The following is a 14,438-nucleotide window of genomic DNA, read 5'->3' on the forward strand; positions in this document are numbered from 1 at the left end:
ATTGGGCATCGGCCTTGGCAGATGATGTTGATGGCATTTCATGTTCTATGTCATGCTTAGTAGCAGAAGCTTCAGCACTAGGATGAAGTGGTTCTTGTTCTTTCACTATATTACCCTCCAAATTTTTGTATTCCAAATTTATCTTTCTGGAGTTTTAATAATATGCGGCACAGTGCATCCCTAAACCACACATGGCAAAGCCTGAAAAAATTAGATTAATAACCCTTTTCTTTAGGGGTTATTTAAAAATGAGTATATGCGGGCGGCACAGGAGAGTGTACCCTGAAACCACACACACATGGAAAAGCCTGCAAAATTTTTGAAAATGTGAGATACATCTTTATTTTTTACAGTATACACTGTACTGTCACTGTACTTATAAAGCGCTCGGCTGTACCAATGGACTTAATTAGCAATATCAGTGTACTTAAATGGCAGTATGGGCTTATGCAGCAGTACCAATGGACTTTAACTTCAGTGCCACTGGACTTAATCAGCAATAAGTCCATACGTCCAATAATCAGCAATATCCTTGTACTTTATCGGCAGTTCAGCAAGTGCGTCTACAACATTCACTCTCCTAGACTGGAGTGAAGATGGCGCCCGCCCCTTTTTTTTATAGGGTTCGGATCTCGCAAGCTCCGGAGACCCGCGCTCTGAGTCTGGGCGGGAATACCCGAGCGGGTTCGGATTGGGTCTGTTCGGATTCCCCCAATCCAAACGCACTCATCCCTACTGTTAATAAATGTAAATCAAAACTGGATTTATTTTTGGGCGATAAGGGAATCCTATACATGATGACTTACTCAACTCAGTAGTTACAAGTCCAGATAGTTTAATCTCGATTGGATTAATGTATTTTTTTCATGTTTGTATTTTATGTTTGTATTTGAACATTCACATAGAGGAGTAGTTGGTGACATGGTGTCCGGAGTGACGGTATGTTTTGGTGCCCCCTCGTCCTTTTCCCCCTAGTTAGTTTTTCCTTTTTATAATGATGCCCCTTACACATTATGCCACACAAACCGTAATACCCATTGCACATGCCACACACGATAATACTTGATTCACGTTATGCCACACCGTAATGCTCATTACACATTATGTCAACCACCGTAATGCTTTAGGGTAACGCTATACACGCAATGGCGTAATTATACATCCCCCATAATGCCCCCTGTAGTGCTGCTTACACATATAATGCCCCCAGCAGTGCCCCATTACATACATAATGCCCCCACCAGTGTTGCTTACATAAATAATGCCCCCAGGGGGGTTTAAATGTTTTTTTTCTTATTTCAGGGAGAAACGGCACTGCAGAGTTTATCAGCATTACAGTGCACCTCCAAGGATGGCCACCACTACAAAGGAGACAGACACTAGAGGTGCAGGAGTACCTGTGACTGTGGCCATTTTTGGAGGGGCGCAGGGTCACTGTAATGCTTGAGAGACTGCTCCTCCACAGCCGGTGGCATGCTTTCGGCGGACAGGTGGACAGTGAGTGTGGTGCACAGCGCCCTGGTTGCCCTCCCTACGCCCCTGCATTCACATCCCTCCCTGCCCTTAGTGGAGCTTACAATCTATATTCCCTACCACATGTACAGGAACACAGACATTCTAGGGACCAGAGTAGCCGGAGGAAACCCACGCAAGCACGGGGAGAATATACAAACTCTGCACAGTTAGGGCCATGGTGGGAATAGAACCCATGACCTCAGTGCTGTGAGGCAGTAATGCTAATCATTACACCATCCATGTAATGGTTAGTATTACTACCGATAGTGAATGCTAAAAATCTGACTGCATAAGCATAGCCAGATCGAGGAGACAGTGGATACTGTACCTCAGCTCCTCCTCTGTCATAAACCACCCTATCCAGAGCGCAGTGACATTACTACCTCTCCTGCTTCCCGTCCCAGACCACAGTGACCTCACTAGCTCTCCTGCTTCCCGTCCCAGAGCACAGCGACATCACTAGCTCTCCTGCTTCCTATCCCAGAGCACAGTGAAATCACTAGCTCCCCTCCTTCCTGTCTCTGAGCACAGTGACCTCACTAGCTCTCCTGCTTCCTGTCCCAGAGCACAGTGACCTCACTAGCTCTCCTGCTTCCTGTCTCAGAGCACAGTGACATCACTAGCTCTCCTGCTTCCTGTCTCAGAGCACAGTGACATCACTAGCTCTCCTGCTTCCTGTCCCAGAGCACAGTGACATCACTAGCTCTCCTGCTTCCTGTCCCAGAGCACAGTGACATCACTAGCTCTCCTGCTTCCTGTCCCAGAGCACAGTGACATCACTAGCTCTCCTGCTTCCTGTCCCAGAGCACAGTGACATCACTAGCTCTCCTGCTTCCTGTCCCAGAGCACAGTGACATCACTAGCTCTCCTGCTTCCTGTCCCAGAGCACAGTGACATCACTAGCTTTCCTGCTTCCTGTCCCAGAGCACAGTGACCTCACTAGCTCTCCTGCTTCCCGTCCCAGAGCACAGTGACATCACTAGCTCTCCTGCTTCCCGTCCCAGAGCACAGTGACATCACTAGCTCTCCTTCTTCCCGTCCCAGAGCACAGTGACATCACTAGCTCTCCTGGTTCCTGTCCCAGATCAGTGACATCACTAGCTTTCCTGCTTCCTGTCTCAGAGCACAGTGACATCACTAGCTCTCCTGCTTCCCGTCCCAGAGCACAGTGACATCACTAGCTCTCCTGCTTCCTGTCCCATAGCTTTTATTATAAATTGAATAGTTCAACACAGGTGACACCAATCCTATACTAACCCTTTGATTGCCAACATTGCTGCGAGAGATGAGCAAAATATCCACTAAAAATGCCAGGGTCGTAGTCGAGGAATATGAATCACTTTTAGGTATTGCCGGCAAATGATCTGAAGTCAATTCATTGACGTTTAGTTGAATATTTCTGACCCCAAAAAAACATTTGCTATAAGCGACGCTGGAATTTTTCTTAACGGATCATTTGCACATCTTTCACAGTGACGCTGGCACTCGAAGGGTTAAGAGGGAAGTCCACATAGAGAGCATTTAGTCCCTCCTTGAATGGGTCATGCTGCAGGCATGCACTATCTAATAATATACATCCCCCACACCCCCCCTCGAAGCAGGGTAGAGCATATTAGAACAAGTCCTAACTGGTGCCTGTGTTGTTACTGGTGTGTGACGGACTAGTTCTGCTTCTGGTAGCGATCAGTACTGGGAACAGGAGCGTATTCTGTGTGCAGCCTGCACCACGGCTTCTGTCTGCCACACCAGTGTAGCCCCATAAAGCAGAGGTTCTCAAATTGTGGGTCCTGACCCCGAAGTGGGCTGCGACTCTGATGCTGACCACCAGGCTGATGAATTTTCTAATCTCAGTCAGTGATCCAAGGAGTCTGAATAGTCTGTTGAATCGTCTGTTATGTTAGATTCCTCCCATCACTCTGTGCCTCCACAATGCTGCCATGTATGTGCTGTCTGCTGACTACATGTGTGATGTGATGGGTTATGGTATATTAGACTCCTCCCATCACTCTGTGCCCCCACAATGCTGCCCTGTATGTGCTGTCTGCTGACTACACGTGTGATGTGATGGGTTATGGTATATCAGACTCCTCCCATCAGTCTGTGCCTCCACAATGCTGCCATGTATGTGCTGTCTGCTGACTACACGTGTGATGTGATGGGTTATGGTATATCAGACTCCTCCCATCAGTCTGTGCCTCCACAATGCTGCCCTGTATGTGCTGTCTGCTGACTACATGTGATGTGATGGGTTATGGTATATCAGACTCCTCCCATCAGTCTGTGCCCCCACAATGCTGCCATGTACAGTATGTGCTGTCTGCTGACTACATGTGTGATGCGATGACCTTCAGCCGTAACTTGCTGGGGTCCTGTCATTAGTTGTATTGTCTGATGGGGTCCCAGAGCAAATAGTATGAGGACCCCTGATATAAAAGATGGCTCACACTGTTCTTCTAGCTCTGAGACACCAATCGGTACATCTGGAATTAATAACCCTCCACACAGCCTCATTCCTTCGTTATGTCAGAGATTCCAAGTTCACTACTGCGTGGCCTTTTTAGGAAATGATTCCCCTTAGGGAACCCGCACTAGTTCTGTTTACATGAGAACCCATAACCTCAATGCATACCTCCCAACAGTCCCGATTTTAGTGGGACAGTCCCGATTATCAGGGCTTGTCCCGATGTCCCACCCGCGGGCGGCAGTGTCCCGCGGTGTGGGGGGGCTGTTGGGAGTCCCCCCTGTCAGCTGCTAAGCAGCAGGGAATAAACGCTGTGCGCATGCGCACAGCGTCTATTCCCGCAGCTAGGGGGCTGGGGGCATGGCTAGAGGCTCACAGAGCCTCTGGGTCATGCCCTCATAGCGGCAAAATGGGGGCGTGGCCTCGCGGGAGAGCTACGTCCCTCCTTGGACTCCTCCAAAGTTGGGAGGTATGCAATGGGAGATAGCCATGTTTAAAGGTTTTCATTAAGTGACCTCTTAAATACTTCTATATATACAATTGTGCAATGCTGAACAGAAGAAGTTTCTCATCCACAACAGTCCCTGTACCCAGCTCTTTCGGGTATGTTTTTGGAGCTGGAGTTTCCTTGCTGGGTTTCTGCGATTATGAATATTTGCATTTTGTTTTTTATGCTCAGACGCAGCTGTCAGATTATAACACGTAATCACACAATGGTCTATCACGGTATAAGATGCTGTCTCTGAAGGGTCCACAGAGGAGTCGGGTCCTACACACGGAGCGATATTCAGGCATTTTCTGAGCGATTTCACATAATTTCACTGACTTGCTCAGAGAATGCCTGAATATCGCTGTGTGCAAGCTACAGAGCGATGTAAATGCGCGGCCCCATATCTAGCGCCGATTAATGATTATTAAGTGGTTGTGGCACTGACACATTGCTCAGCACTCATCGCTGACGCATCTGAGTGATCATGCTGAGCGATCTAGCATCGCCCTGAACACTCAGCGTGTCGCTACATGTTTAGGGCCCATTACAAAATTGGTGATGGGTGACGAAAACCATCGCAACACAGGACTATCTCTGCCACAGCGATTAGCGCTGACACTATATAAGCCGGTCACAAATTCTGTATGACCCAACAAAACCCTGTAACCATCAGGAAATTCAATGTAACGCTGTAAAATAAACCGGACTTCTATCTCGTCTCATTAAGCCGTGAAGGAGTTAAACAGAAACTGTACCAATAGCGGCTGGTCTGTGTACACTGCCTCCTATAGCCACTTACATTAACATGCAGTAATATACAAAGTGTTCCCTTACCTGATACCAGACTGATCACAGCTGTGTACAGAGCAGCGAGGATTATTGTGGTGTGCAGCAGCATGTTGGGTCTCTGAGAACTGAGAGGGAGTGACTGTGCGTTTCTTCCTCACTGCATCTGCTTAGGGCTGGACAAAGCGAAGGGAAGGCAGGGGGGACAACATCAGGGTGATTGAGAGGGACGGAAGGCTGAGTGGGGGGGTGGCCCAGACTTGGGGCACCTCAAGTCATCGGGCCCAGGACAGCTTTCCCCATTGACCCCCCCCCATCGCCGGGCCTGCATGTGGCTGCCAGGCACTTATTATATGAAAACAGTTATCTTTCTATGACCGCAGCTCTCCACTAAATGTGGGATTATTTCAGGAGAAGATTGTTTTTTCTATAATACTGTATCTGATATATACAGTAAATAACCGCTTAAAATTCTCAGGCTAAACAATTTATCACATATATAGATTATAATATTGTGCCACAACCGGGTCATATATAAAATACCTGGTATTAGGACCACATGAATCCATAATATACCAAATGTGGCTCCACAACACTGTTATGTTCAACAGTTCCCACACATAGGTGATACTGTCACCATTCTAATAGGATACAAACTATAAATTGATCTGAGGTTAAATTTTATAACTAAGGACTGCAACAAAGTTGCTTGTGAAGGGCTCTATATGCACACCGCCTGTCTTTCTGTGAGACTTCTGACACATTAATAATAGCGACTAATAATTAAAGTAAAGTATATAGGGGCAGATGTATTAAGCCTTAACAAGAGATAAATGCCAGGGTGATAAGGAGAGATAAACGGCCAGCCAATCAGCTCCTTACTGACTTTTTTCAAACACAGCCTGTAACATGGCAGTTAGCAGGTGATTGGCTGGACTTTATCTCTCCTTATCACCCTTGCATTTATCTCTTGTTAAGGCTTAATACATCTGCCCCAGTATGTGATAACAGTTTTTATATAAAGACTCTAAGATGATAGTGTCAGCCTTTATTAGAATAAGTGCATGCCTTTATTAGAATAAGTGCATAGACACAGATTACAGTGCATGGGATATGGTCATATTGTCTACAACAACTAAGTCGACATGGGCAAGGTCGACAGTCAAAAGGTAGACATGGGTATATGGGTTTTTTCACTTTTTTTTTTTTTAGCCGACATGTGCCGACGGGCGTATTACATGCCCTGCCATCCACTAGGGCATGGTGGGAGAATAAAATAGTGTGCCGAGCGTAGCAAGGCACCATGCCCAAAGCGAGGGGATGCGGTGCACTTCAAACTGTGTCTGTGTCGACATTCGGGTAAAAAAACAGTGAAAAACCCCATGTCGACCTTTTGACTGTCGACCTTGCCCATGTCAACCTACTGCTTGTGTCGATCTTGTCCCATGTCGACCTTGCTGCATGTCGACCTAGTGGTGTTGATCCAATGCTTGTCGACCTAGTTGTTGTAGACAATATGATCCACACCCCAGTGCACTGCCTGCTCTTTTTTAAATTTCTATCTTGAAGTCACTCTCTTGTTTTTCTTTTATATACTTCACAGTTTTATTCTGTTATAATAGGTGGACCATGCACAGGACAGCTTTTCTTCTTCTATACTGTCTCTGAATAATTTTTGCCTAGTGGTATTACACCTCCGCATTACAATGGCCTTATAGGCATGTATAACAAAGGGTGTGGTACAGGGGTCCGACAGTCGGGATCCCGACTGGCCGGACCCAGACAGCATGGTGAGTGCAACTAAGCCCCTTGCGGGCTTGCTGCGCTTGCCAAGCCACCTATTCTATTCTCCCTCTATGGGGGTTGTGGACCCCCATGAGGGAAAATAGCCGACGGCCATCGGGAACCCGGCTGTCGGTGTTTTGACAGTCAGGATCCAATGTCTGGTAAATGCCTGTCGGGATCCCGTCTGGCACCCATAACAAATAGGGGGTCCTCTGTAATGACATATCATGTATTGTGCAATTGGCACCGCCCCGCTCTCTTTGCCAAGAAACCACTGGAGGCAAGTAATTTAGAAGCCTTACTGTGGGGCATAATTTGCAAGGGGCATTTTTGTGTGTGGGACATAAAAAGGTGTCAGCGGCATAACTGTGTGTGGCATAATGTGCAGGTGGGCATTTTGGTGGGTGGTGTCATTGGCATTACGATGTGTGGCATAATATGCAATGGTAATTAGTGTGTGGTGTAATATTTAATGGGCATTACACAGCATGGTATAATATGTAAGGGACATTCTGGTGTGTGGCATAATGTGACCATGCCTCTTGTTTTGTAGCCATTCCCACAATTGCGTGTGATGACACCCTCTCATGACACTTGATTACGCCCATTTTTGGAACCATGCAAGAAAAAAATTCTGCTTGCACCACTGCTTACAAACCAGTGCCTCACCAGCCACTGACCTCACCGCACGTCACTGCCATGTAGTTAACTTGGCCCATGTAGATTTTAGTCCATAGTTGCCAATCCTCCCTCATCCTGCAGGAGGCTCCTGTTTCAGCCATAAATCTCCTGCTATCCTGTATTGTATTGCTGATCTCCCAGATTCTTCAGATTCTGATAGAGGTGTCACTAAGGAGTTCTTTGCAAGGACTGTGCTAAAGCTGCTCAGGCATCCCTGCTGACAACTCTCTTTAACCGCTCCCCCCCCCCCCCCCCACCTTGTGTGATCCCCATAACAGTAGAGAGATGGCAGCACATGATTGATTACACACATGGTTTACTTATCAGACGTGCACTCATCCATAGTGTGCTGCTGCTGCTGCTTATAAAACTTGGACAAATGTGCAACTGCATGTTAGTATGGGAGTGACAGCCTGGCAGTGTGTAGGATAACTGAGTGGAGTTGCGTAGAGCCCTATAATGTGGACAGTAATGCAGGGTTGCTGCTAGCAGGATTTTAGGATCACCACCGCTGCTCAACTGCACTTCTCACATTCTACATTACAGGGACCCTACTCTATAGACCTTTGGGGCCATTGCGGTGCCTAAGTTATTAGCTTGCATGGCACATTGAGGGCATTACATTTATCTTGGTGATCCTTTTTGTTACAGATAACCGATCTGCCGCATTGTGGACGTAACATCTATCTCTGTGATCCTTTTAGTTAAAGGTGCTGTCTGCCATCTTGTGGACATTTAATGTAATACCAGGACCCACTTAAATGAAAAAGCATACAGATGCTGTTATATTATACAGTACCTATATTTTGCTACTACTAAACTGCCTTGAGTATGATCCTTGTGACTTTTAGTGAATTACATTGTATACCAATGGTGAATATAGTCAAAGGTACTCCTTGAGACCATTGCTATGGTTTGTACCTGCGTTATCTGAATGCTACTGATATAACTGTGAACAGAAGTGGCCCCTTTACTCTTGTCAATGTTCTAACGTGTGGCAACTTAATGTGGGTCCTCATCTCTCTGCTTAACTATTAAGGGAGTCCATAAGCTAGTGTACCCTGAATGCATCTGGAAGGCTGTCGGAAACCGATCCACATGATCCAACCACTCCCTTACTAGAGCCTTATATAACAGAGGTGCACAGCCATACTGGTTCTGCCGTCTTGTGTGACAGGACTGTGCTCCATTCCTGGCGCAGCCGCCTTGTGTGATGGGGGGGGGGGGGTTTGTGTGCCATTCGCGGCACTGCCGCCTTGTGTGACTGGGGGGGTGTTTGCACGCCAATGCCATTCCTGGTGCTGCTGTTGGGTGTGCTAGGACTGCGCGCTATTCCTGTAGGGTTTCACCATACACGCTGGGCAAAATCATCCAATGTGTATGGACTTTAACTGGTACACAAATACAATATCTGCCGCAGTGATGGTCTGGTTCAGTAAGACAGACACATTGAAATTAGTGCTATTGATGGTGAATGTAACATGTTAGCGGGTGCTGTTCCCATCATTTGTGCACAAAATGGCTAAAGGAAAGTGTTAAGCTGTATACAGAAGCTCACACCCTGTGGGCGAGATGTATCAAATGGAAAATGCGGTAAAACCCCGGTTTTACCGCATTTTCCAATGTATCAAAAATGATACCGCACTGAAGGGTATCGCCACCTTTGGGTGGCGATACCCTATAGCAGGGGTGTCCAACTCAAATTCATCGGGGGCCGCATCAGCAGTTTGGTCACCCTCAAAGGGCCGGTTGTATCTGTAGGACTATGTGTCCACTCTTTATTATCATAAATTATTGTCACTGCATTCAATTATTACTGTTTTTTGTAATAATGTAAGTAATAACTAGCAGGGAGATTGGCTGGGGGCCTGGGACAGGGCACAGTGATGTGACGTCAGATCGCCCAGCAGGTGACCTGGGCCTCTGGGTTCGCAGGACTCTCGCTAGAGTTCTGGATTGGTGGTGACAGTGGGACAGATAATAATAATGACCCTGGACACAGGCAGCCGCACTGCAGATTTGTGGGCTGCGGCTGTGTGCTGCTGGCCTGGCTCTCTGCCTGCCCGGGCACGGACTCTGGACTGGACAGACTGGTCTGGACAACAAGAGACAACACAACTGTGCCCACCCCACTGCCGAACTTACAGTAAATATACTGAACCAACTGATGCCACTGCTGCGCAGCGCGGCACCACAGGCAGGAGGCAGCTCACCGCCGGGCCGGCGTCCAAGTCCGACAGGCAGCCGCAGCAGCATGCACGTCACGGTGTCACTGGCACTGCTGTCAGGCGGGCGTGTGTCACACATGGCAGCGCCGTAGCCGCTGCCCGCAGGAGGAGCCGGGGAGGAGTCGGGCACGTCACACAGTGACACTTAACAAGTCTGTGTCCACTGTCCTGCCTCCCTCCTCCTCCCAGCGCCGCGGCGGAGTGACTGTGTCACCCGGCTTCCTCACGTTGTTAGGTATGTCTCTCAGTCTCGAGTCGTCATGTGAGTGTCACTGAATGTGATGTGACACTCACACTGTGATGGCTTCCCGCAGTAATGTAATCGGTGCCAGGCGGGGGTGGGCGGCGGCGGCTGCGCGGGCCACATGAGGAGGTCTGACGGGCCGGATTTGGCCCACGGGCCTTGTGTTTGACACCCGTGCCCTATAGAATCCTATGGGCTTCTTTTCGCCGCCCGCCGCCTCTCGACCCCCCCTCTGGCTTACCTTCCTGAAGGATCCTCCTGGACCCCGGAAGGTAAGCCCTGCCTCCCCCTAGTGAAGCAGCCGGACATCCTTCCGGCTGCAGGGGGAGGAGGAAGCGCCGGGGACAGCATGCATAGCTGTCCCCGGCGTGAGGGGAGAGCGTGGCGGCAGGGAGGTGATGTAGACCCCCCGCACACCACATTCCAGGTATCACGGGGGGCCTCCATCACTGCACCGTGATGCCAGCCGCATATGTTAGTACATATGCGGCAGCATCGCGGCGAAGGGCGGCGATGTATTTTAATACATCCCGCTCACAATCAGCAGGATTGTTTCTCCTGCCTGTGCTGTGGTGTCTTGAAAAGGGAGTGTGGTTCCGCCAGGTATTGTTACAGGCGAAGATGGAGAGCCAGCATTCATGATGACCGTGGTGACCGTGTTATGGAACCACAGAGGTGCGCTATTACCATGGGAGATACTGTGACACACTGAGACTATTGCCCAGAGCAATTCATCAAACACAAACTACTAGATTTATGGGGCAGATGTATGAAGGGTCGTTATGGGGTAGAAGGGGTATCAGCGCACGTTATGTGCACTGATACCGCTTCTCCCCCATGTATGAAGCAGCCAGGGTGCGGTACAGGACAGAGGCGCTATGCGCCCCTGTCCATATCGGCGCTGCTATCTAAATGATAGCAGGCCGAATGTATGAACGGTCAGCATCGCTGACCGTTCCGCACGCTGCCGTTTTTGGCTTCACCAGCATCAGGCTGGCGAAGCCCTATCTAAACAGCAGGGACAGCGCTGTCCCTGCTGTCAGCTGTGGGCTGCGCTGGGGATCTCGCGTGAGTAGCGAGATCCAGCGCATGCCCAGTGCAGCCGGCCGGGGGACAGGAGACAGCGCATCAGTGTAAACTGATGCGCTATCGCCAGGAGGGGACATCGCCGGAGGGGGGAGTTAGCGCTCCCCCGCTTCGGCAGACAAGATGTTACATCTTGTCCGTCTCCCCTCCTGCTTCGCCTCGCTAATGAGGCGAAGCAGGAAGTATTATAGCAGCGCGATAAGCGCTGCTATAATACATCTGCCACTATGTGAGCAGACACTGGGGCAGATGTATCAACCAGCGTTAAGTGCAAAAAGGCACTTAACGCCGGTTAACTGGGGGGGATTACGTTTATCCTAATGTATTACTAGCGCACCTAACGTGCGCTAGTGACAGCCCGCCGAGTTACGCTCGGTGGGGCTGTCCCCTGCAATCCCCCCCCCAGGGATTAGCGGCCGGGGCGATGTATTAACAGCCTTCAAGGCGTTAATTCGGCCCGGCCGCTTCGCCAGCTCACGGCTAGCGTTGTCCTATCCCCCACTATGGGGAAAACGCTAGCCCTGCGTCTGGCTTGGGCTGTGCTGGAGATCTCACGGTTTTAGCGAGATCTCGCGCATGCCCAGAAAGCCGGCCGGGGGGGGGGGACGGCGAGTGCGCATGTGCGGGGCGGCGAGGGAGCCGATAAGGAGAGCCGTTCATGCTGGGGATAACGGCTCTCCTTATCGGCTTTGGGGGGGTTAATACATCTGCCTATAACGTTTGCCCGCTGCTCCGCGTTATGCTGGAGAAGCGGGACTCGTTATGTGCAAAACGTTATAGGCAGATTAGTACATCTGCCCCATTGGGTGAGATTCAGCAAGCTGAAAATGCTGTAAAAACCCAGTTTTCGGGGTTTTACCGCATTTTCATATGCCGCAAAGCCCCATTGCTGGTGTTTCGCTGGGGGGGGGGGGGGTTACGCCAGTTCCTATTTGGCGTAACCCCATGGGCTTCCCTTCGCACCCCCCCCCCACCTGTGTCCGGGCAGCCTCCTGCTGTGCACCACTTCTGAGTGCAGGGAGGAGGAACCGGAGCCCTTACAGCTGTGTAAGGGTTCCGGCAGGGAGGGGGGACCCGGTGCACATCGCCGGGCATCGCTTTTGCGTTAATAATCGCATATGTTACTGCATATGCGATTATAAACTATGCGAATGCCGGCGATGTGCACCGGGGATTATTAGTGAATCCCGCCCATAGTATTGCTGCAGGATAACACCAGGCCACACTCAGCCGCGCCTGAGCTGTTACAGCGCTACCATTTGGGAGGTACAGAACCATCCTCCCTACAGCCCTGACCAGGATCCGACTGATTTCCATCTCTTTGGACCACTGAAGAAGCACTTGGGTGGGTGGAGATTCGCAACGGACGGTGGGGCTCTGTCTACCGGCGTTTGGCACTGTATGCTGGGATAGATTCCATGGTGTTCTGCTGAAACCAATATGTACTATGGTAAAATAATCTGTTCCAACACCATTATATTGATTTATACATCTAGGTAAGAGTTTAATGTACACAATGAGAGGTCTAGTTACCTTATTTATTGCACCAGCCCCAGGAAGGGCAGTGTATAAGGGAGGGGAGTGTTACGATGCCCTGGCCTGGGCGCTGGAAACAAGAGTAGGTTCCCGGAGGCGAGGTAATCAGGCGTGAGCCCGTAGCCGGGACCGCCAGTTAGGACGGCCACAGCGGGTCCTACACTCACTCTGTTGAGTCCCCGTGACAGATGGCAAACCCCTGCGGAGCTAGGCTTCACCTGTGGCCGCAGCGTCCGAAGGAGTGAGTTAGGCCCGCTCCGACCCCGATGCAGCCAGGTCTTATGTGATGACAAGGGGTAAGTGATCGCCACGGGGTATCCTAAGAGGATAAGCTGACTAATGGACCTAACTGGGAAAAGGGCCCCTATCTGCCGGCACCTGGCCAAGACGGGGAGTGCGACCAAGTCGCAGACACCAGCGGATGGCAGGGAGTCCCCAATAAAACACACCGGAGGGACCGTGACTCCCAAAGCAGGAATCTGAAGGAAAAAGCGATACTCCTGCCTAACCTGAATACTAGATGACAGACAGGGGAAAGGGAACATATACTGAAAGAAGGGGAAAAGAGGCAAAAAGAGCGGAATGCAAAAGATAATCCCACGGAGGGGACACGCCACGGAGGGCCAGAGAACCAACGAAGAAAGGGACCAGGGCTCTACTGGAGCACTTACGTGACCCACGGATGATGGAGACTGTGGGTCCGATGCAGGCTCACAGACTGAAGAAGGAAAACAGCTGAGGAGTCCTGGGGATGACAGGAAGCGATACCACGGGAACAACGGACTGGAAGGCTGGAGAATAGGAAGACTGCAGTGGGAAGCCACAGCCAAGATAACAGGAGCCAAAAGGACCTAGGAGACCGGAGGAACAATAGCCAGGTAGCTAAACGCTGACTAAACTATAACCGGCATCTGTGCCCAGCAGACGCCGGCTATTTATTCAAAATTTGCACCGCCTGACTGACGTCAGGCGCGCGCGTTCCCGGCCTCAGAGTGAGGCTTAGGACGCTGCTCAGCAACGTCCCCCGCCGCGTCAGATGACGCGGCATCCACCGTCCGTCCGGGTGCAGGGATTCCCGGACGGCGGCGTGCAACAGGGAGAGCCAGCAGCTGGGACTACGAGTGTCACCATCAGGCAGCGCCGGTTCTGCCAGAAATGCACTGCCACACCCCCTCCGGTATCCATGATGGGGCATGGCCATGCCCCCCCCCACTAGGCCACACCCCAGGTCACACCCCACTGCTTAATAACCTAAAAAAATAGCTTTCCTGTTAAATATGGAATTGTATGTATAAAGAGACTCCTCATGATAAAAATAACTTTATTAACAACTGTTAATTAAAACAAACAAAGCAAAACAGATCGGTGTCAGTTACCCCACTGTAGCCTGGTGTTGCCCTCCACATCGGAGCACCGGTCTGGAAATGCAGTAAATCCCCAGCATGGTGTTCTGGTTTGCCCCACTTGCAGCACAATTTTCGGGTAAAAAGACGCATAATGCTATGGGCCTCTTGCTGGACCTAGCGCACCCACGGATGATGGAGACTGTGGGTCCGATGCAGGCTCACAGACTGAAGAAGGAAAACAGCTGAGGAGTCCTGGGGATGACAGGAAGCGATACCACGG

General features: G+C 50.1%; 1 protein-coding gene across 1 annotated transcript in view; it reads right to left on the reverse strand.

Annotated features, from left to right (window-relative positions):
- Window positions 1–5,427, reverse strand: part of LOC146050487 (CD48 antigen-like) — a 47,491-nt gene extending 42,064 nt beyond the window's left edge. The window contains exon 1 of the mRNA XM_083167530.1: window positions 5,301–5,427. Within this exon, the coding sequence (XP_083023656.1) occupies window positions 5,301–5,364 (64 nt within the window). The 5' untranslated portion in view covers window positions 5,365–5,427. The remainder of the gene's footprint in view (window positions 1–5,300) is intronic.
- Between the last annotated feature and the right edge of the window lie 9,011 nt (window positions 5,428–14,438).

Source organism: Crinia signifera, chromosome 12, assembly GCF_055691185.1.
Source record: "Crinia signifera chromosome 12, ASM5569118v1, whole genome shotgun sequence".
Taxonomy (NCBI): Eukaryota; Metazoa; Chordata; class Amphibia; order Anura; family Myobatrachidae; genus Crinia; species Crinia signifera.